This window comes from Penicillium verhagenii, assembly GCF_028828195.1.
Source record: "Penicillium verhagenii strain IBT 33310 chromosome Unknown utg000007l_segment0_segment0, whole genome shotgun sequence".
In the NCBI taxonomy this organism is placed as follows: Eukaryota; Fungi; Ascomycota; class Eurotiomycetes; order Eurotiales; family Aspergillaceae; genus Penicillium; species Penicillium verhagenii.
This window is the reverse complement of record NW_026643171.1, coordinates 1499018-1519064: the sequence shown is the minus strand read 5'-3', so window position 1 is coordinate 1519064 and position 20047 is coordinate 1499018. Positions and strand designations below refer to the sequence as shown.

General features: G+C 48.6%; 11 protein-coding genes across 11 annotated transcripts; 7 read left to right on the top strand and 4 right to left on the bottom strand.

Moving 5' to 3' along the window:
• Positions 1 to 1031: 1031 nt before the first annotated feature.
• Positions 1032 to 1280, bottom strand: N7466_007249 (uncharacterized protein; the record flags this gene model as incomplete). The annotated part of the gene is made up of 1 exon (XM_057166638.1): positions 1032 to 1280. The coding sequence occupies one exon, from the start codon at positions 1278 to 1280 to the stop codon at positions 1032 to 1034; it is 249 nt and encodes an 82-aa protein (XP_057019679.1).
• A 313-nt stretch (positions 1281 to 1593) lies between these two features.
• On the bottom strand, positions 1594 to 3009 carry N7466_007248 (uncharacterized protein; the record flags this gene model as incomplete). Its single annotated transcript, XM_057166637.1, has 2 exons — positions 1594 to 2316; positions 2377 to 3009. The coding sequence occupies 2 exons, from the start codon at positions 3007 to 3009 to the stop codon at positions 1594 to 1596; spliced, it is 1356 nt and encodes a 451-aa protein (XP_057019678.1).
• A 981-nt stretch (positions 3010 to 3990) lies between these two features.
• On the top strand, positions 3991 to 5715 carry N7466_007247 (5'-methylthioadenosine/S-adenosylhomocysteine nucleosidase family protein; the record flags this gene model as incomplete). Its single annotated transcript, XM_057166636.1, has 1 exon — positions 3991 to 5715. One exon carries the CDS (start codon positions 3991 to 3993, stop codon positions 5713 to 5715), a length of 1725 nt encoding a protein of 574 aa, XP_057019677.1.
• Positions 5716 to 6509: 794 nt separating this feature from the next.
• N7466_007246 (ATP-binding protein) lies at positions 6510 to 8659 on the top strand (the record flags this gene model as incomplete). Its single annotated transcript, XM_057166635.1, has 3 exons — positions 6510 to 7523; positions 7579 to 7762; positions 7821 to 8659. The coding sequence occupies 3 exons, from the start codon at positions 6510 to 6512 to the stop codon at positions 8657 to 8659; spliced, it is 2037 nt and encodes a 678-aa protein (XP_057019676.1).
• A 78-nt stretch (positions 8660 to 8737) lies between these two features.
• N7466_007245 (uncharacterized protein) lies at positions 8738 to 9031 on the top strand (the record flags this gene model as incomplete). The annotated part of the gene is made up of 1 exon (XM_057166634.1): positions 8738 to 9031. One exon carries the CDS (start codon positions 8738 to 8740, stop codon positions 9029 to 9031), a length of 294 nt encoding a protein of 97 aa, XP_057019675.1.
• Positions 9032 to 9297: 266 nt separating this feature from the next.
• On the top strand, positions 9298 to 10395 carry N7466_007244 (tRNA(Thr) (cytosine(32)-N(3))-methyltransferase; the record flags this gene model as incomplete). Its single annotated transcript, XM_057166633.1, has 1 exon — positions 9298 to 10395. The coding sequence occupies one exon, from the start codon at positions 9298 to 9300 to the stop codon at positions 10393 to 10395; it is 1098 nt and encodes a 365-aa protein (XP_057019674.1).
• Positions 10396 to 11349: 954 nt separating this feature from the next.
• Positions 11350 to 12925, bottom strand: N7466_007243 (hemolysin III family protein; the record flags this gene model as incomplete). Its single annotated transcript, XM_057166632.1, has 2 exons — positions 11350 to 12675; positions 12734 to 12925. 2 exons carry the CDS (start codon positions 12923 to 12925, stop codon positions 11350 to 11352), a joined length of 1518 nt encoding a protein of 505 aa, XP_057019673.1.
• Positions 12926 to 13410: 485 nt separating this feature from the next.
• Positions 13411 to 14209, top strand: N7466_007242 (uncharacterized protein; the record flags this gene model as incomplete). The annotated part of the gene is made up of 3 exons (XM_057166631.1): positions 13411 to 13763; positions 13857 to 14100; positions 14168 to 14209. The coding sequence occupies 3 exons, from the start codon at positions 13411 to 13413 to the stop codon at positions 14207 to 14209; spliced, it is 639 nt and encodes a 212-aa protein (XP_057019672.1).
• A 485-nt stretch (positions 14210 to 14694) lies between these two features.
• On the top strand, positions 14695 to 16454 carry PIG-S (GPI-anchored transamidase GPI17; the record flags this gene model as incomplete). The annotated part of the gene is made up of 2 exons (XM_057166630.1): positions 14695 to 14934; positions 15006 to 16454. The coding sequence occupies 2 exons, from the start codon at positions 14695 to 14697 to the stop codon at positions 16452 to 16454; spliced, it is 1689 nt and encodes a 562-aa protein (XP_057019671.1).
• Positions 16455 to 16801: 347 nt separating this feature from the next.
• Positions 16802 to 18085, bottom strand: N7466_007240 (uncharacterized protein; the record flags this gene model as incomplete). Its single annotated transcript, XM_057166629.1, has 1 exon — positions 16802 to 18085. The coding sequence occupies one exon, from the start codon at positions 18083 to 18085 to the stop codon at positions 16802 to 16804; it is 1284 nt and encodes a 427-aa protein (XP_057019670.1).
• A 671-nt stretch (positions 18086 to 18756) lies between these two features.
• On the top strand, positions 18757 to 19878 carry sod4 (mitochondrial 37S ribosomal protein mS42; the record flags this gene model as incomplete). The annotated part of the gene is made up of 4 exons (XM_057166628.1): positions 18757 to 18807; positions 18883 to 19063; positions 19170 to 19294; positions 19348 to 19878. 4 exons carry the CDS (start codon positions 18757 to 18759, stop codon positions 19876 to 19878), a joined length of 888 nt encoding a protein of 295 aa, XP_057019669.1.
• Between the last annotated feature and the right edge of the window lie 169 nt (positions 19879 to 20047).

Here is a 20047-nt window from a genome sequence, read left to right as displayed (position 1 = left end):
GTCTCAAGTGGAAACAGGGCGGATGATAAAGATCAGTGATTTCGATAATCACTATACTACCATCGGCGGAGGGTTCTCCGGTCTAGTTGTGTCGAATATGGCTGCTGTTTGCGCCAATCTGATGACTTCGAATCGCTCATAGACTAGCTTCTACGCCAATCCTTCACCCCCGCATTTTCGGTAATGTGGATGAACTTTTTTATTGTCCGAGGTCCATCCATGCAGCCAGGTTGTGTGGATAGTGCCAAGTGTCATGAGACGCCTGTGGGGTGGCTGAAGCCACTAGAAGTGCCACTAGATTTCATAACTACCGGTAGACACAAATCGAGCCACAGACGTAGGAGGATTGGATCCATGTCACCCTAAGTTCTAGAAGAAAACAGTGTTTTGAAATTTGTTCTGCAGGCCAATTTAGGCATAGGGCGTTTCAGTTGGACGGACCCCTTCCGGGTAAAATTCACGACGGAAAAACGTTGCAAAATATCCTTCAATGAGAGGGCATCTAATAGAACGGCAGTGCAAAGCCTGGAAAAGCCCTTTGCATTCATGTGTATCTACTAGCTACCTAGTCTGATTAACCACCTGGGGATCAATACTAGGGAACCTTGATAACTAGAACGCACAGGGCCAAACTTGGGACAATGAACTGTCCAAGTCAGATTATTTCTTGTTCAAAATTAGACATCGCCCAATACGACACGGCGGTCCAAGTGCCTTAGTTGAAGTGAAAAATGAAGCTAGAGATTATATTGCGAAATAGGGCCTTGAAAAGTGTAAAAAGCTCTGGAGATGAATATCTGTTGTCGATCATTGCCCTCAAAAGCCATCTTGAAATTCTTGAAAGTTGCCCAATCTGGGCTAAGGGTTCCTGGGCATTGCCCTTTTAGGCTAAATGAAGACCTACTCATCTGACGATTGAAAATCCATGGAATAAGACAATAACCGTGTTGTCTAGTGAATGAAATGGCATTTTCCTTTCTATCAACATCTTCTAGCGTATATCCAGGGCTTCCAAGCTTTTGAACGAAATACTAAACAGTAAAGCTGATTTTATTAGCCGGCTCAGCTGCGATTGCAGCCTTGCGCATTGCCTCATCGTACACCTCCTCAAAAATATCGTAGCCCCAGTTTGCAGGAAAGTTGAACTTCAATCCCGTCAACTTGGCATATGCGCTGTCGGATAGTGCCTGCACCTGCAGGTTGGCTGCAATTTGAGATGGAGTGATGAGATTCGGCAGTGGAATCGCGGCGATAGGAAAGCTATCTATGAAGATATTCATGGGATATTTCGATTGAGTTACGGCTTGTCATGGACGTGTTGATCCAGTCTACCGCTTCACAGAACGACACCGTTGTCTTTGGGTTGCCAGTCCCTTTTTTAGACGAGCCCTGCGATGGCGTTTTAACTGATTTAGTGCTTGAGCGTGGAAGAAAAATGTCATTGGATTCATTTTCCAGCGCTCCACGTATTTGCGCCGCTCCGGCGTCATATTTGACGGACTCTTCTTGATACTCTCCATATCTTTTGCTATCGTATGGACCGCCATGCTGGACAACAGTCGAGAAATCTTTTCAAGATCACTATCAAACAATTTAATCATCGAATTCATGCTGTTGTTGCTGCGCTTGTGAATGTTTTGTGCGGAAGGCCATTATCTGCCTGAAATGGAATTTCTGCAGCGCCTTAAGTTTGGAGATATCAACTACGTTTGATGCCTGTGGGTTGTTGGTGATCCAATGCTTCAGTTGTCCCCAGGTCCGGATATGCTTAGGCATCTGCGAAGAGGGTTTGATGTGATTGATGATAGGTGGTGGGAAGGCCGCACGATTCATTTCCCTGACTTGCTCTAGGGTCATCGCCTTATCCTCCTGCTGCTTCGGAAGTACTTGTGGTGGCAGGTTTTGACCGGGGACTTGCGGAGGCGGGATTGACCCTATGGGATGCACGCCAATGGGCAGACTCATTGAGTTTCTCATTTGATTGATCTGACTGTTGGAAATCGTTTGACCTTGGCCGCCTTGAACTGCTGCCTGCTGACCAGAGCCAGATTGCTGAGTAAGATTTCGAGTCATCCGTTTATTTCGCTGTTGGGCAATTAAAGATGCCTGAGCCTGCTCATTGGTCATTTGAGCTACTTGCTCCGGAACCGCCTGCGAGAGGTTCGAAGAAATCTGTGTTCGACCTTGTTCACCCGGCATTGTCGTTGCCATTGGCAGCTGATCTAAAAGTGGAGCATGCGTGTTCGGCTCAAAGGTCTTTTGGGAAGGAGTCGCCTCTTGGCCCTGGCTATTATGGTCCTTGACTAGACTAGGATCCTTTTTAATAGTTAGCAATGAGGAACGAATGGAAGAACTGATAGTAGAAGCAAGGCATACGATGTTGTTTGGCGTCCTCCTATTGGGTTCTGGCTGGCCATCAATATTGAGAGCGGACGACGCTTTGCCACTGGGTTGGGGAGAAGCAGGTCGGGTGCGGCCAGTGATGCCACGTACTATGTCCTGAGCCTTGACATTTATAGCGCTTCGAAATCCTTCCTGATTGTCACCAAAATCCACTGAGCGGTGCTTGCTCTCCTGTTCAAGCAATATCGTTTGCTTTTCATTAACCCGATAAGCCGCGCTGCCATCCGCCGTCATTTCCTCTGGAACGCCCGCCTCTTGGTAGGTTGTTGGACCGTCATTACCGTAGGACTCTGGACTGCCCGAGAGCACTCCTTGGTCATAAGACAAGTCCTGTGTATATGATATCCGCGTCTCGTAGGTTGAAGGTAAAGCCGTGCTGTTCAGTGAGAGCCCCGAGGAACTTGTTGCTGATACGCCAAATTCGCGCACAGCTCTCAGACCTTTCCTCTCATGTCTGCGTTGGTGAATTACCAAAGAGCACAACTTGCGTTTTTTCTGTTCGCTTTCACAGGAAGCATCATCTGAGATCGTCCTTTTGGCAGCAAAAGGCTTTTTGGGTTGATGATGTGGAGGGATGTGTACATTCTTTGATTTGAACCTCGGCATCTGAAAGAGACAGAGGCTTCGGTTTGGAAAGCGGTCGTTCAAAATAGCGTCAACTGGTGTGTACGTATGCTGATAACATTCGTATGTGAGATATGCATACATATAATATTGATACGCAGGTATCCGTGGAGCAAACCCGTTTACCAGATGACCCAAGCCCAGGTGTGGCTGTGGACTGGTATTCAAAAGTTGTGAACTGATCTAAATGCAATGATGAGTAGTAATTAGTAAGTCTCGGGCCCAAGTACAGGCCCAAATGCTCCTAGCGGTGCGGTGACACGTATTAATTAGGCGAGTGTGTCAAGATGTCCAATTGAATTCATCCACGAAACGCCCGGGTGATGACATTTCCCCCGCACCACATGTGCAGACTGGAGAGGGGCATTTCGGGACCAGGTCACAGCTCAGCTCCTCTTAAAAGCTCCTAGTTTTATGGAAGGAAGTCAAATGTACCTCATCTATGAGAAGTGAGTTGAATTTTGTATTTTTCTTTCTTACTACGATTCAAATTCAAATGCTCTATAATACTAGCATGGAGTGTAGAGTTAATACGGCCACTTTTTCTCTCCACCTTCATTGTCTCAAATCAATCTTGATTTCTCGGGGAGGCTGCGTAGGTGATTATGAAGGATCGGGGAGTATGGAGTGACAAGTATTGTCGCCGCGCTGCGCGCGGCGATTGAACCTAAAGCCAATCCGAGTCCCCAGCTGTAGCATTGTCTTTGGACCCACTTTGGACCTCTCAGCCAACCAGGTGCTGCAAAAAAACACAGGTTCGCGCGTAGTAGAGGGGTAGATGCTGATGCTTTATATTATTTTCCGTATTATTAACCTGAAGGTATGGTGCGATACCTTGTCAGATAGGAAGTATTTTTGAGATCTGGGTCAAACATTATGAAAACATGCGGGGTGGGGCTGACTCGGACCTGTAAACATTTTGGTCACCCACGAGAAAAGCGTACGTTGAAAAATAATAAGACCATGGCAGATTCTTTGCCTAACACTTTCACATCCAAAGACTATAACATTTCAATTCTCTGTGCACTCAGCGTAGAGCTTCTTGCTGTACGGGCATTATTCGAAGAAGAACACAAGGGTCTACCGACGGTCCAAGAAGACACAAACCACTATGCATTGGGCCGAATGGGACAGCACTTTGTGGTTGCTACGTGCCTTCCATCTGCCGAGTATGGCACAAATGCCGCCAGCGCCGTTATGCAGAACATGCGTCGAAGCTTCCCACGAGTCGAGTTGTGCCTCTTGGTAGGGATTGGAGGAGGTGTGCCCTCGTCAGAATATGATATTCGACTTGGCGATGTCGTTGTCAGTCACCCGAATGGAGCAAATCCCGCTGTTGTCCAATACGATATGGGAAAGATTTTGGAAAACGGCGAGTTTGAGAGTACAGGGAGACAACAGGAGCCGCCCCGACTCCTTATGGCAGCAATCAGCAATCTCAAGTCCAACCCGAGCCCAATAGCGAGCTCTTTACAAATGTTTCTCGACAAAATCGGAGACACAAGGCCTGCCTATCAATTTCCAGGTCGAGACTCGGACGTTTTGTTTGATGCAGATTCTCCACACAGCGCGAGCAATGACAATTGCCAGAGTTGCAACGGAGAGGTTATCAATAGACCTGCGCGTCATTCGGATCAACCTGAAATATTTTATGGCCCTATTGGGTCTGGAAACCAGGTGATGAAGAGCGCCAAGCGCCGGGACCTTCTACGAGCAAGGCACAAGATACTTTGCTTCGAAATGGAGGCTGCTGGTGTGATGAACTTGATTCCGTGTTTAGTTATACGAGGCGTTTGCGACTACGCCGACTCCCATAAGAATAAGGCTTGGCAAGGATATGCCGCAGCGGCGGCAGCAGCATATGCAAGGCTTTTATTATCTGTTTTGAGAGGTTGCGTTGATGCAAATCGAGATTCCAACATACAAAACAAGCCTAGCTTGACCCACGACAAAGTTGGTGTGGTTACATTTAATCGTACAGCTTTCCTACAAGCTTTTCAACCTAGAAAAGATGCGGAGCAAGCTCTGCAAAAATACCTGTCATTTGCAAAGCGAGGTCCTTCATGGAACCCGTGGCCGAAAGACAGAGAGTCTACTCAACTCTTTCAGAGTCTTAATCGCTGGATTTCAGATCCAAATCGGCCCTTGCTGACAATTCGGGGAGCGCATGCTCGGTCACTAACTGAGCTTCCTGCCCCAGAGAGTTTCGCCTGTCATATTCATCAATTCCTTATGAACAGGATGACCCTTTCTGTGATATACATATTCCAGCCAGCTACCCAGGAAGTTCGACCTATGGATTCAGTGAAGAGTTTGATTTTCCAGGCGTCAAGGATCATTCCCAACCACGCTATGGAAGAATTCGGGCTGGACTTGTCATCAAACGAGAAATTGAGTGAAGAACAAATATTTCATCTTTTATACCGTGTCTTATGTTGTCTCGATGAATGTTTCATTGTCATTGAGATCAAGCAAGCAGTCATCGCAGAAATATTTCAAGATACTCTCCAGCGAGCCGTCGAAGATTCTAAGGCAAAGTTCAAGGCTGTTATTGTTGCTTATAACATGCCTTGGAAACAATCCCATGGTAACACAGTACATAATGCTACCATGCCATCTATTCGATTACGTGGCTCAAAGCCTGGCTGGGATGCCCGCTTGGACTCCATAAGGCCAAAATTCAGATAGCCAGAATCTCATTGATATATCCGTACATATTCAATGCTTTAGAGAAGGCCGTGGGATAAATAGAGAGATTCTTCATTTGATCAATTGATCATTTCTATATTGATTGTGAAGCCAGGCTTTTCAAATGATAGGATCAATATGTACCATGGCCCCGGACTACTCGACGCCCCCGTGGTACAAGCTCTGTAGTAAATATTTTGAAGCCGGACGATTCAAGCCACATGTGCACTCTCAAGTGCTCAGAGCCTGTGCGAGGCTTTTCCAGATGTTTAGTCTACATCGAAATAAGCGTAGTATATTGAAAAACAACCAGTTGACATATTCCGATACCTGGCTCTAGATAGCGCGGGAGCTTAGCCTTTGTGGGGGGGTTAGCGTTTTGGTTGCGGTAAACACGCTTTACTATTTAGACTACATAGGGTCGGGCACCAAGCTTCTTTCAACTGGTGCACCATGGCACCTGAGAAACATGAAATGTTTGGGGCTGGGAACATTAGAATTGGACAGATCAACCAACACATACTAGCCGATGATCATTGCCTGATTAGGCGCCGGATTCATATTATTGGCGGCTGCATCGGCTGCAGAGGGCTAAGCGAGTCATTCAATCTGCCTAGGATGGGGTGAGTTGGCTGGAATTTCCGGTATTCGGGTTTATTGATCATAAAATTAACACAACCTTCCTTAAAACCCATAACTTGTGTCCGGGTCGAATCAAGATGGACTTCTTGGAAAGCCGGAAGAGAAAGGGCGCATCAAGCCACAGTGATTCCGATAGTGACTCACAGCGCCAAATGCTGCCCAAAAAAAGAGGCCCCTTACTCCCCTCGCCCATATTCGAGACGCGCACGATCCATCGCATACAGTGCACTCAGATCAAAGATCATCACTCCCATCCAGAAGTTGCCTATTTTGAAGATGCACCCCAATTGTTCACCGGCGACTCTAAGGCGAGTGCCCTCCGTGGCAGGCGTCACATAGCCGATGTTGAAGACTTCATGGATTCAAATTCCCATATAGGGGTCATACTTTACCAAATTTATGATTGTGAAGTTTATCATAAGGAGATGGAGCCTCGATTCCGTCCGCTTGAAAAACCAGATGACCCAATAACGAAGTCGTTATTACCATACTTCTTTCGACTAGACGAAGATGGGATCCCAGCGACATCTCACAAACAGGCGATGCACATCCCATCAGATCACCTGCGAGATGTGATTGCCCTATTGACTGACTTGAGCCCTGAAATTATAATTGAACTCCATGACCCAGAATTCATGCGGGAGTTAATCTCACGGGTATACCACCTTCGTGCGATTCAAACCGATTCAACCATTTTAGAGAAGATTGGGAAAAAATCCTTTGAAGTTGCTGTTTGTTTTGTTGAATTTATGGAAAGGATATTCCGTCACGAATACGATGAGGCTGATTCTCTATTCTCGAAAGGATTGATGACAAGGTTTCATCTGCCCAAGTTGTTTGCTGCAAAAGAGATTCTCGTTACCAGGGAGCAAGGCCAACCTTTGGCCTATGTTTTGGATGAGTCCCCAGAGGATTCCAGCCTTTTATCCTGTTGGACATGGAGATTTGACGGTAGGTTCTGGAAATATCGTACAACTTTCGACATCAAATTGCATGACGTGCAAGATGGTACCATTGACATCACCACCCTATCTATATTTCCCCTCAAGTACGCTACGCCCGATGTACAGAGCTTGATTGCAAACCGTGGGCGTCAATTCTGGTCTGTTCGTCATCGATCATACGTTTCCTACGCTTCTAATGAGAAACAGAAAGATTGGCAGAATGTAAGTCTTACCAAGTTTGACCAATCTGACTCATCCTTTCTGACTGGTATTGCAGATCCAACTACGATATATGGTTGATATGATTACTTATCGGGAGCTGCATCCGGAAAAAGATCCAACTGAAGAGCGCGAGTATCTGAGTGATGAGAGCACGGAAGCTGAAGACCCACCCGATGAGAATTTTCTACTCCTATTACCCGCCACAGTTCACGGCTTTGGCTTTCAAGATAAGAAGTGGCGTGAGTGACTTCCCCAAAATATCACTTGACCTTGGCTGAAATTAGATTTCGTGGTCAGGTCTGCTCCTTGTCTCGCATATTGATGAAATCAGATGGAATGAGCAAGCATTCGATCATCTTGTGCTGCATTCAACAAAGAAAGAGCTTATTCGAGCCCTTGTCAAGAAGCATGATGCTACTAACGAGTCGACTGACGTCATCGAGGGCAAGGGAAATGGACTCATACTTCTACTTCATGGTGGCCCTGGTACAGGAAAAACACTTACAGCCGAGTCGGTTGCAGAGCTAACACACCGGCCTCTATACCGGGTCACCTGCGGGGATGTGGGGACAAATGCAGATGACGTCGAGGAGTATTTGGAATCTGTTCTCCATCTAGGAAAGTTATGGCGATGTGTGGTCCTTCTGGATGAGGCAGATGTGTTTTTGGAAGAGCGAACACACCAGGATCTACGACGCAACGCGCTTGTGTCAGTTTTCCTGCGGGTGATTGAGTACTACGACGGAATCTTGGTGCTGACGTCAAATCGCATCGGAACGTTTGATGAAGCCTTCAAGTCGCGTGTACAGCTCATTGTTCATTACCCGAAGCTTAAGAAGGAGGATCGGTGGCGTATATGGTCCAAATTCTTCAATAATATTCGAAACACTGGCGTGGGCATGAATATTGAAGAGCTAGAAGAGCGTATTGGAGACTTGAGTGACAACGAGCTGAATGGACGAGAGATCAGAAATACGATACAAACAGCGACACTTCTGGCCCAGTTCAAAGAAGAGCACCTACGATATGAGCATTTGACGAAAGTTATCTCTGTATCGGAAGAGTTCAGGCAGTATCTGCGTGATAGGTTTGGCCATGATGATGAAGAGCTTGTTCAACAGCGCCAGATTCGGTAATCAGTTTATTATCAAGCCGACTACTATGCAGCTCGCACCATTCCATGGCGTTTGAAGCGTGCAATCTATGGTTTGCGCATGTCTGGCAAGACGTGGGAAGACGATGTACGACGCAAACTCAAGGATTTGGGACTGAAGCCGTTCCCCGATGATCCCTGTATCTACAGTGATCACAAGCTCATTATTATGATCTTTGTCGATGACTTCCTCGGCATTTATCATAAACAAAATGCCGAACACGCCCTTGGCATCAAAAGAGGACTGAATACAGGGATCATCAGGGAATGGCTTCAGTCCCAAATCCTTGAGTTTGCGTCGTATACCGTCTTCCCACGTCTTGCCAGACATGCGCAAACCAGATTTTTCCCCTAGTTTCTGCTAGCACTCTTATCCTACTACACTCTAATATCATCTCTTGTACATGTAAACCCCGATCTATGAGGACTAGAAAAAACCTTATCGATAACGGCGATAAGCATAGATAAGGATGACATAATCAGGTACCCGCCGATCAATTCTAATTTTTTTGTAGATTTTCTTTCCCCGCGCCCCTCAAGTCCACTGTCCAAAATATTTCGTCTCTTCCAACTGTCATTTCTTTAAATACACTCACTAGCACACATACAAATTTGCTCAAGATGACTGTACTTGAGACAGATATCCAAAACATCACCGAGAATGTCCAACCACCAACAAACCCCGCCTCTCGCTCTCACGACCCCTCCAACAACCAGAAGCGCGCGGACCCATTCCAATTCGGCTCGCGATACCTAGAAGATGGCGATAATGTTTTTGAGTTCAATGCCTGGGACCACGTTCAGCCCGATGACGAGTTCAAAGCTTTCGCCGAAGTCCAGTATGAGAAGCAGCGCGCCGCCCCCGTCTCCGAGTTTGACCAGAACCGCTTCAACACCGACCCCGCCAAGTGGTGGAATCTCTTCTACAAGAACAACACCGACAACTTCTTCAAGGATCGCAAGTGGTTGCGCCAGGAGTTCCCGGTGCTGGCGGAGGTGACCAAGAAGGATGCGGGTCCCCAGGTTGTGTTGGAAGTTGGCGCCGGCGCGGGCAACACTGCGTTCCCTTTGGTGCGCAACAACGAGAATGAGCACTTGAAGGTGCATGCGTGCGACTTCTCGAAGTCCGCTGTGCAGGTCATGCGTGAGAGTGACCAATATGATCAGAAGTTCATGGTTGCGGATGTTTGGGATGCGGCTGCTGTGCCCGATGAGAACGGTGACTCTTTGCCGCCTGGTCTGACCGAGGGCTCTGTCGACGTCATTATCCTCATCTTTATCTTCTCCGCACTCAACCCGAACCAGTGGAACAATGCGCTGCGCAACATTTACCGTCTCTTGAAGCCCGGTGGTCAGGTGCTGTTCCGCGACTATGGACGTGGAGATCTGGCGCAGGTGCGTTTCAAGAAGGGACGCTACATGCAGGAGAACTTCTATGTCCGTGGAGATGGTACCCGAGTTTACTTCTTTGATCACGATGAGTTGCTTCAAATCTGGGGCCGGTGGACACCGGAGACAGGCCTGCAGGTTGATTTGGAGAACCCTGTTTCGCAGTCTCAGCTCGCGGAGGGTAACACTACATTCGAGGTCAAGCACTTGGATGCTGATCGCCGTCTGATTGTGAACCGCTCTACCAAGCAGAAGATGTACCGCTGCTGGATGCAGGGTCATTTCGTCAAGCGTGGCGGTGCTGTTGTCAGTTCAGAGAATGCAGAGTGAATGCGAGGTGTCGTGTGAGCCCCGTTGCATCATTTTGAACAACACTTGGCTGGGGACTGGATGCTGTTGCCAATAATGAAGCCGATGTCTCAATGACGGGACAGGCCATACTACTTGCCGCCATGCGATCGACTGTCAGTATATGTATAAATGCTGGACATTGGTGTTTTGCCCCATAAGACCAACAGGCCTCTTGAGGCTTTGATCCTCCGATAAGAACGAGGAATCGCTACCGCTCGCGGGTACTCCAACACTACCTGGGCGTGGAAATCGCCCGGAAGTATACGAGACATGGATTTACGAGTTTGATGATGAAAAAATTGCATTACGTTTGCTATAGAATTTGCATTGATACATTTACATTCTAAATATACTGGAATTTGCATTTATCCAAAATTATCATCCAAGACTGTTCCGATTTTCTTATTCGATAGAACAATTAAAAGATCCTTCCAAGGTTTGTAAAACGTTGAATCTTTCTAACATACCCAGCACTTGAGGTAGAAAGAAAAGTTCCAAACTTCAAATACTTGGTCTAGGAGTCAACATTCACCACCAGAGAAAGAAAAGAAAACGAATAGTAAGCCAGCGCGGTGAAATAGGTACAAAGACTGGAAGAAAATATGCAATGAGCAAAATAAAAAAGCTCGATCGAGCGTAAGCAAAAACCCTGCAAGAATAATATATACTTTCAAAATGAGAAACAGTGAGCGAGATGTGCAAGTAACTCCACCAATGCATAAGGAAGCCAAGTTGTGAAGGCATGTAGGAATATCTATAAGATGTCGACGGGATCTCTCGTCAAGACCGCCAGAAACACCGAGGTCTAAGAAGCAACGTTGAAGGGCTTAGTCGTGTATACCCCTCTGTTTTAGTTGTCATGATTTATCATGAACATGAAGAGACAAAAAGAAAATGCAAGTGCGTGTCTACCGGGTGTGTCGAAGAGCTGAATCAAGATGTTAGATTGGGGCATTCTCCCTGGGCACGCTGGAAGGCGTTCGCGAACAGATCTTGCATGGCATGGTAGTGGAAGAAAATGCCTCCCAACACAGCCAAATGCCAGATGTTGTGGCTGCCGCCAACGTAGTCAAAAAGACCGGGCTTCCAGCGCTCGGGGACCTTGGAGGCATAGACACAGGCACCGACGAAGTACACAGTGATACTCTTCACGACTGGGGCATAGAAGTAGAGACACCATTCAATGCCACGAGTGTAAGATAGTTGCGCCAGCGGAGCGAATCCAGTGAGGGCAAGTGTGACAAAAAAGGCGACGCGGGCCCAGGCCATGTCGTGACGGTTAAAAGTCGGGTGCCAAGGTAGAATGACACCGCCGATGCCCAGAGAAAAGGTCAGAAGAATGTAAGTCCATCGCGAAACTGGCTCACAGTAGAAAGCAGTATACTCAGTGGTCACGATTGAAGCCGCCACCAGCATGGAAATGCCAGTGTAATCCACGCAGGCGAAACGTTCCATCAAGGTTTGCGAAGCAATGCTGTTCATTGTGTGCCAGATAGTACTGCAGACTAGACACTTGCATGCAGCCGCAAAGAAGGCCGCGGCAATCAACACATCAGATTTGCTGCTGAGGTGGAAATTGGTGTGTAGTGGATAGAAGTAGAAGGCGATAGCAAGAACGATAATAAGACCGATAACATGGGACCAGATATTGACCCATTCGTTTGAGAAGGTGAAGACCGAGGACACACATTCGCACTTGGAGGTGGTGAAACGGTATCCGCTCAGGATATGCGGGTTGACTCTCCAGGGGTCGGGTAGATCCGAGTAGGCGATCAAGCGCTTTTGCTCCGCCACAGTAAGGGCGGCCTCAATACTCTCTCGAAGCGCATCTCGGGCACGGCGAGCGACTTCCATTCCTTCATCAACCACCTCGCGGGCGTGAACCAACTTGGAATCCATGACTTTCCAACCATCATCCAGGGTTCCGTAGATTCCTCGATCACGAACTGCGTGTGCTCGCGACTCGAGCTCTGACAAGAATGACTCCATTAGCCGGACGCCCGCCTGGGCCTTCTGCTCCAGTGTCTCTTTGGTCGCTAGTGCCTCATGGTATCCATCTTCTAATGTTTCGACCAAGATTTTGGCTCGTTTCTTGCCACTGCCCATCAGTTCTCCAGATGCGACGGAGCATTGGTCACGGACTGCTTCCAAGGTTGCATAGCCGCGTTTGAGACTGGCATCGACCTGATCCATGTGAGACTTTCGGTATTGGTCGATCCAATGCATGCGGCGTTCGAGTTCCGCGAGGAAGAGTTCGACCTATATGAAAGTTAAATACTGGAGACCTTTTTCTGAAAGCCGAAGGAGCAGTGCTCACCCTGATAAACACAGTGTCTGCATCTTGATAGTCACAGGAAAGTTTCCTTGGGGCGTGATAAGAGTGTCTCCGGTGTCGATCTCGCAGGAGACCACTGGTCTCGCTGGGGGTTGCAACGGCGGACGAGACAGCCTCTTCGGCCCGCAAGTCCTCGTAAGATTCCACCGTCATAGAGGATGATGTACAGGCCATCGCTATGGCGAGACAGGGGTGTTTATTCGTGTAGCGTCAATCCGAGAACCTCCAGGGTCTTTTGGGGGGATTTGTATTCAGGAACGGGGGGAGAAGTGAAACCGGAGTTATCCGAGTGGCTTGACCGAGCGGCTGAAGAGCTGAAAGTTAAGTGAGTGAACCCGAGAGGAGATTAAGGAAAGAAAAAGGGCGAGTCCCCTATGTACACAACATATCTGCAAGGTGGGGGTTGAGAACTTGAGAACGGAAAAGGGAAGAGTTAAAAGAAGGCAAGTGAGCCAAAAGTTCGGGTTAAAGTCTTCCCCAACCACACTCGGCCCAGCATTCACATGGGTTGAGCGGTGCCGTCATTTGATTGATCCGTTTCGTTCCCACTTCTTTCTTCTTCTCCACTTCGACTCCTCCGATCGGTCCCTCAAAACTTTCTTGAATAGATTTCCTGCTTTAATCGCCACTGGACTCTGAACGAATTAGAAAAAAAAATCATGGCTATCAGTGAGATCATTACCGACCAGTCATTGCTGCCCGTGCTTGGCACCAGCGCCGAGACGCTCGCCCAGTGCCAACAGCTGCTTGCTCTACTGAACCCCGACTCTATCCCCGCCGGAACTTCCATTCAGGAATTATCGCTAGCCGCCTCGAAACAGCAAAAGGTCCTCTTTGCCCTCCTTGCCCAGCTGCGGGGTCAGAACCGTGATGCAATCTTCCGTGTGCGCGACACCAAACAATCTACCGCCGAGGCCCGCCAGGAGATTGATCGACTGCATCTCCAACTGCAGAACTTGTACTACGAGCAGAAGCACCTGAATGGCGAGATTTATGCTTGTGAATCCTACGAGTAAGCACACACGCCCGGTGCCTTGCATAATGCCTCTTCTTGTCTTTGTTCTCTAATTTTATTTGTACTAACCTGCTTTGTTCGCGTCGATAGCCACAAATACCTTTCTCTACCATTGATCCCTGTCGAAGAATTCCTCGAGCTCTTCCCCGAGCACCGCGAAACTGATGAACATGAATTGATGATTGCGCGCATTAACCATGAACATGCGGAGCGTGAGAAACTTGAGCAGGCTCGCCAGGAGTTATTGAAGCATAAGCAGGCCTTGATCGCGGAGAACAAGAAACGCAAGGATGACCTGGCCAACCTCGATCAGGACCTCGAGAAGTTCATTGATGTATGTGCTCGAGCTTGTTATTCCCATCTGTCTTACCTTTTCTTCCTTGCTGACTTTCAAAATGCAGGCTGCCAAACCTATCCAGAAAATCTTCGAGAAGGAATACTAGGGGTGATGTGTGCTGCAAGGTCCAAGGCTGAAATACCTGACCGCTACATTAGAATGGCGTTTATGATTATAAGATACCCTATATGTGATTTTTTTTTTCGGAATAATGTTTAGTCCGAACAGTTATAGACTACTCGATTGAAGCTCCATACTTGAACTTGACTATGTATGATCCCCTACTTAGGCACTGAAGCTAGAAAGGAATGTATTCAAAGGTTTATGGCCAAAATTGAAAGAAACAGACAAACAACAACTAAACAAGACACGCAGTTTTCTTGTTCTCACGAGCAATAATTGGGTGTTACCAATTAGTCCTCCAGTGCAATTTACTTGGTAAATAGATAATCATGTACTCCGTAGTGTTTAAGCGGAGCCACCTGGTCCCTTCTCCGCCTTTCAAGGTTCAGCTTTCCCCGACAACAACACTCGTCCACTCTTTACTACTTGAGTGTTGTGTTAGCTCACAGCACAAAGCATGTCCCCGACATGACCGCCAAAAAAGGAGACAGCGAGTCTCCAAAGGCTTCGGCCGATTCGAACCCTCAATCCATCGCGCAGCGCATTCCGCCCCCCGAGACCAACGAGGCCAGCCAGACGCGATTCCGAGTGATTGCTGCTTTTTGGGCCGTTATTATACTGCTCGGATTTCCAATATGGTGGAAAACAACATCGATCTATCGGGCGCATTTGCCAATTCAGGAGATGGTGGACTGGGATGATGGCAAGGTACGGCGCCCCAAACATTGAACGGGTCCCCGGCATGAGCGATAGCATATAGCTAACAGTTGCTTGTCTAGATATGTCGCCCTGTCTTTCCACTAGAAATCCATGTTGCAGCACCTGCAATGCAAATCTCCGAGTCCCAGCACCTCCTCCGCACTACCCAACATACCCTTGACGATCTCAATGAATTCGCCGCTCACCATTTGCGACTTAAATTGGCGAACGATACCAGCGCATTCTCTTCTAACGGTGAAGAGAGCGTTTTGTCCATTGATCAAGTTAAAGAGGGTGCAGATGTTGCTCTGGTTGTTCGTGTGCTCCCCCAGGATGACTTGGTAGCCCCTCGATCAGAACTCCACGCAGACACAACACAACTGGATGTATTCTACCCACCGAACCAGGTCCCTCTTCCCTCGTCCTCGAACCCGCCTCTCTCGGCTTTTATCGCACAGGAACTTCAAGGACTATATAGCGAGGAGAAGGCCACTATTGCTCACATTCTCTCGGGTGGGACAGCCGGTTTTGATTCAGAGAGCATCAGTCGACGACTGCGCCGATCCATGAAATACGCCGACACCTATCACCTGTCATTCTCACTTTTCACCCCGGGCTCTGTGCCGTCTTCTTGGGACATCGAGGCGGCTGTCAAGGAGTACCTATCCCCTCTTCTCCACGCATTTGCTCCCATCAGCAACTTTACAATCGATACTCAGGTTCAGCTTTATGCAACCTTTTCACCAATGGCACCACCCCCGGTCTATGATGAGACCGAGGCTGCTTGGACACTGAAAAAGGAGGATTTGAGCGCATTCATCAATGCTGCCGAGTGGCCTCTCAACCCTAGCATTGGCAGCGGCCCCACCCTCAACTTCATTCTCTATGTTCCCGCTCCGTCTCAATCTCCGCTTGTCGTGAAGGAGAACCGCGCCTCGAGCTGGATTGTACCGCAATGGGGTGGTGTATTCCTTCTCAATCCACCACTCTTAGCAGATAAGAGTGGTTCGTCCAACCCAACGCACCTCACAGAAGATTCTTTACGCCCCGCGTTCATGACGTTCTCTCATCAACTCTTGACTCTCTTGGGCACCCCCACCACTCCGTCATCCCTGCCACTCCGTCTCCAGACCCTTATCCGTGTTCGAGCAGCTACTCTCCTTCTTTCCGCTTCATCTACCATGGGATCTCTGGCCCGTCTCACTGAATCCCTTCCCTCTATTCCAATCCCGGCTACTGTTGCCTCCTCGGTCTCCACTACCCTGACCCACCTCTCTGCTACTTGCTCTTATCTTCGGGATGGTCGCTTCGCTGCTGCTCTTGCCAGCGCGCGCGTGGCTGAGACCGAGGCAGAGCGTAGCTTTTTTGAGAAGAGTATGGTTGGTCAGGTCTATTTCCCAGACGAGCACAAGGTCGCTGTGTACTTGCCTCTCTTAGGCCCAATCGGTGTGCCTTTGGTTGTTGGGCTATTGAAGGAAATAAAGCGACTAGTAGCTGGATGGAAGGCGAGGAAAGCCTTGACGAAATAAAGTATTCTATATTAGCTATATTCTAGAAGCTATGTGCAGCACAACAACATCCAATTTCCTTTTTCTCTTGCGACTGTTGTTCATTGATTACGACTTAAGAGTTCTTGCATACATATGGCATTCCTTGCTACCGACCAATAGGTTCTATGGGTGCAAAATTGGTATCGAATTTGAATTCACGTACGGATATTGGCTAAATTAAAACTTGTTGAACAGGTATATAAACAAAGGAAAAAGCAAAGGATCTAGAATGATCGCAAATGTTGTACACCAACCAAAATGCCGACGAAAACGTATCATATTTAAGACCAGCTCCAAGCCTGAACCTCCACAGGCCCGCACCGACATCAAGTAATCTTGCGCACCTCATGCACTTTGAAAGACTGATCCCCCTTTGTCTCGGGATTAAACCCAACAGCCTGCACCAAATCCGTAAACGTAGTTGACGGCCTCGCAATCCGGCTAGGATAAGGCTCCGGCCCTAGAAACCTTCTTGACTGCATGAAGACCGCTGGCGGCGAATACACCTTGATACTTTCGGTACTGGGCTCACGCTGCCTGGGCGGGGTCACAGGGGCTTCCTGCACAGGGAGCTCCGTCGCCGTCGTTGGCAGCGGGGGCACATCTTTGTCTATTCCAGGCATACCCGTCGAAAATAGACTTCGGACCCGAGAGCTAGAACGGTTCATCATGGAGCGCATGGATCGGGAGCTCATCGAGGAACGCTTGCTATCTGGGTTTCGGAGCAGGAAGTCTGTGCGGTAGGATGCGTCTTCTGAGGCTATGGGGCTTGAGATCCCGAGCACGGCGCCAGATGAGGAGCGGCTGGACCAGTTGTGCGCTGAAGCTTTGGTGTCCTGGTCTATTTCTGCTAAGTGTTTCTTTTCGGCGCGGTGTCGGATGCAGGTTGATATTAGGAGCGCGGCAATTGCGCCGAAGAGCACGCCGGGGAAAAAGCCTGCTACGACTGCCTTGCTGGGGAAAGCTGGGCAGGCTGTGGCGGTTGTTGAGTTGGAGGATGAGGTGGAGTCTGCGTTGAGAGATGCGGCGGAGACGGATGAGCCTGAAGATACGGCTGTGAAGGTTGCACCGGAGGCAGAGAGGTCTGTGGTAGTGGATGCGGATGCGGATGCGGATGCGGACGCGGATGTGGAGGTTGAAGTTGTTGAGGTTGCAGTGCTTGATGCCGTGGTTGTGCTTGTCGTTGTTGTGTTCGTCATGTGGCAGAGATTATCGTTTTCACAGGTATATCCAAATGGGCAGCATTCGTCGCCGCATGTTGGGAGGCTGTCACCAAGGAGGGTCGTTTTGACTGAGGCTTTGGGGTAGGCAGTGGCATTCTGCTCTTGGATATCGCAGGTTATAGGTGAAATGTAGTCACAGCTGCTTCCGGATGGACAGCAGAGGGCTGTAGTGTCGTTGTCGAGAACGAGACAGGTTGAGGTTGATGGACAGCAGAAGTCTGAGGGAACGTTGCCTCCACATGAGTCGTATGAAGTGGGACATGCATCACTTCGCGGAAAGATCTCAAATCCATTAAAGGCATTTGTCTGTTCCACGGAAACCAGAATGGTGAAGAGGAAGAGAACTAGGGACCCTTTGACCGCGGTACTGGTTGTGGATCTCGACATATTTATATCGCGAATGTGGACTCAGAACGTCGATGTTCTCCAGATATTGACCAGTTCTTCTGAAGATTTATTTTCCAAAAATGAGTGTATAGAGAAGTTGGTTATGGACCGATACCTGGTTGGAATGCAAGCCAAGAGGCAACAGTCACGTTGACGAAGATTGAATGAGGGTGATAGAGACAGACGGAGAGACAAAGAGATTAATGATAGGCCAAAATTGAAAGAAAGTAAAAAGAAAATAGAAAACAAAACCAGGCGACTTGTGACAAAGAAGAGGCATCGTCAGTAGCATTCATTTCCCAGGTTCCAACTTGCCTGGGCATTCAACTGATCTATTCCGGGCACGCGCCGGGAGCCCAAGCTAGGGCTCGCAGATGAGTTTCAGATTCGATTGCATGTTTGTAAATGACATGCTGGAGCAGGCGCTAAACTTAGATCCTTCCCCCCTGAAGAACGCATGATGCAGCACCATAGCTGGACGAGGGATGATCGAGGGCGCTTAGAGAAACACTGGTAGGAACGAGATGTAGTTTCATGAGATCTGATTGGTTGGTAGTTGGGCGATGATATAAGCCACGCTAGTCCCGATGGGGAAGTGCGTCGGGAGGGAAATTCTTCGAGATTTGGGAAAGCTCAATGGATCAAGTCTACTCTTGTTACTATCTCACATCATGTTTAGCCGACTTGCCCGGCCCGGCGCTCTGCGCGCGGCTTCTGTCCAGGTAAGATCGGCTTGCCCATATCTTTTCCCGCCGTTCGTGTCGCGTGGATAGAAACTGATCGCGTTGCTCCTCCAGACACCTATCTCCGCCCTCTCACGCTTCCAGATCCGTGGACTCCACCGCGTGCCTCAATTGCAGAATGACAAATATTACAAGGAGAACGGTGTTCCGGACTTCATGTCTCCGGAGGGTTTCGACTTCGCCTGGACCCAATACCAGACCCTCCTCGTGGACAAACTCAACCTGTTGACACAAGGTCAGTTTGAGCTCACCCTGCAAACAATTGAATGGCCTGGGGGTTCTTCCTTCAATTGGATATAGGCATGGACGAAATACTAATTTTGATTTGAATCTTTTCACAGACACCGTTGACGCGGATGCCAAGCCTGGAGAGTTGCTGGTCAAGTACTCCAAGCGCGCGGAGATGGCCTCGGTCTTCAACTATGCCTCCATGGCTCACAACAACCACTTCTTCTTCAACTGCCTGGTCAGCTTCACCGATCGCGCATCTGCTGTATACCAAATTCTAACGCATCGCAGTCTCCGCAAACCACCGAGATCCCCGAGCAGTTCACCCGGGACATCGTCGACACTTGCTCATCCGTCGAGTCCCTGAAGCTCGACTTCCTGGCCACCGCCAACGCTATGTTCGGCCCCGGTTTCGTCTGGCTCGCCAAGAACCTCGAGCGCGAAGGAATGATGCAGATCTTCTGCACTTACAACGCCGGCTCCCCTTACCCGGCTGCCTACTCCCGCCGGCAACCCGCTGACTTGGCCACCCACTCCTCGGAAACCCAGCTGGGCAACCAGTACGCCGGTAAGATGGGTGCCAATGCCCAGAACCAGAAGTCCCTGGCCCCCGGTGGCATGGATCTGCAGCCCATTCTGTGCGTGAACACCTGGGAGCACGCCTGGATGATGGACTACGGTATTGCCGGCAAGGCGGAGTACCTCGAGCGCTGGTGGAATCGCATTAACTGGGACGTTGTGTTCGACAACTACAATGCCGTCAGCTCCATGCGATCCAAATCCTCATTGATCCACAACCGTCGGAGTCTGAGCATGTCCTGAGCGGATAAAATCCCTTTGGTGTTTGGATAATCTGTATTATATACTAACATGTTTTATTTTCTTTCTTCATTTCCAACCTCTTGTCTTTAAAATTGTATAGCGGATCTCCATAGAAATCAAACTTGGCACTCATGGTCCATATCTTTTCATAAATAGCTGTATGCATATG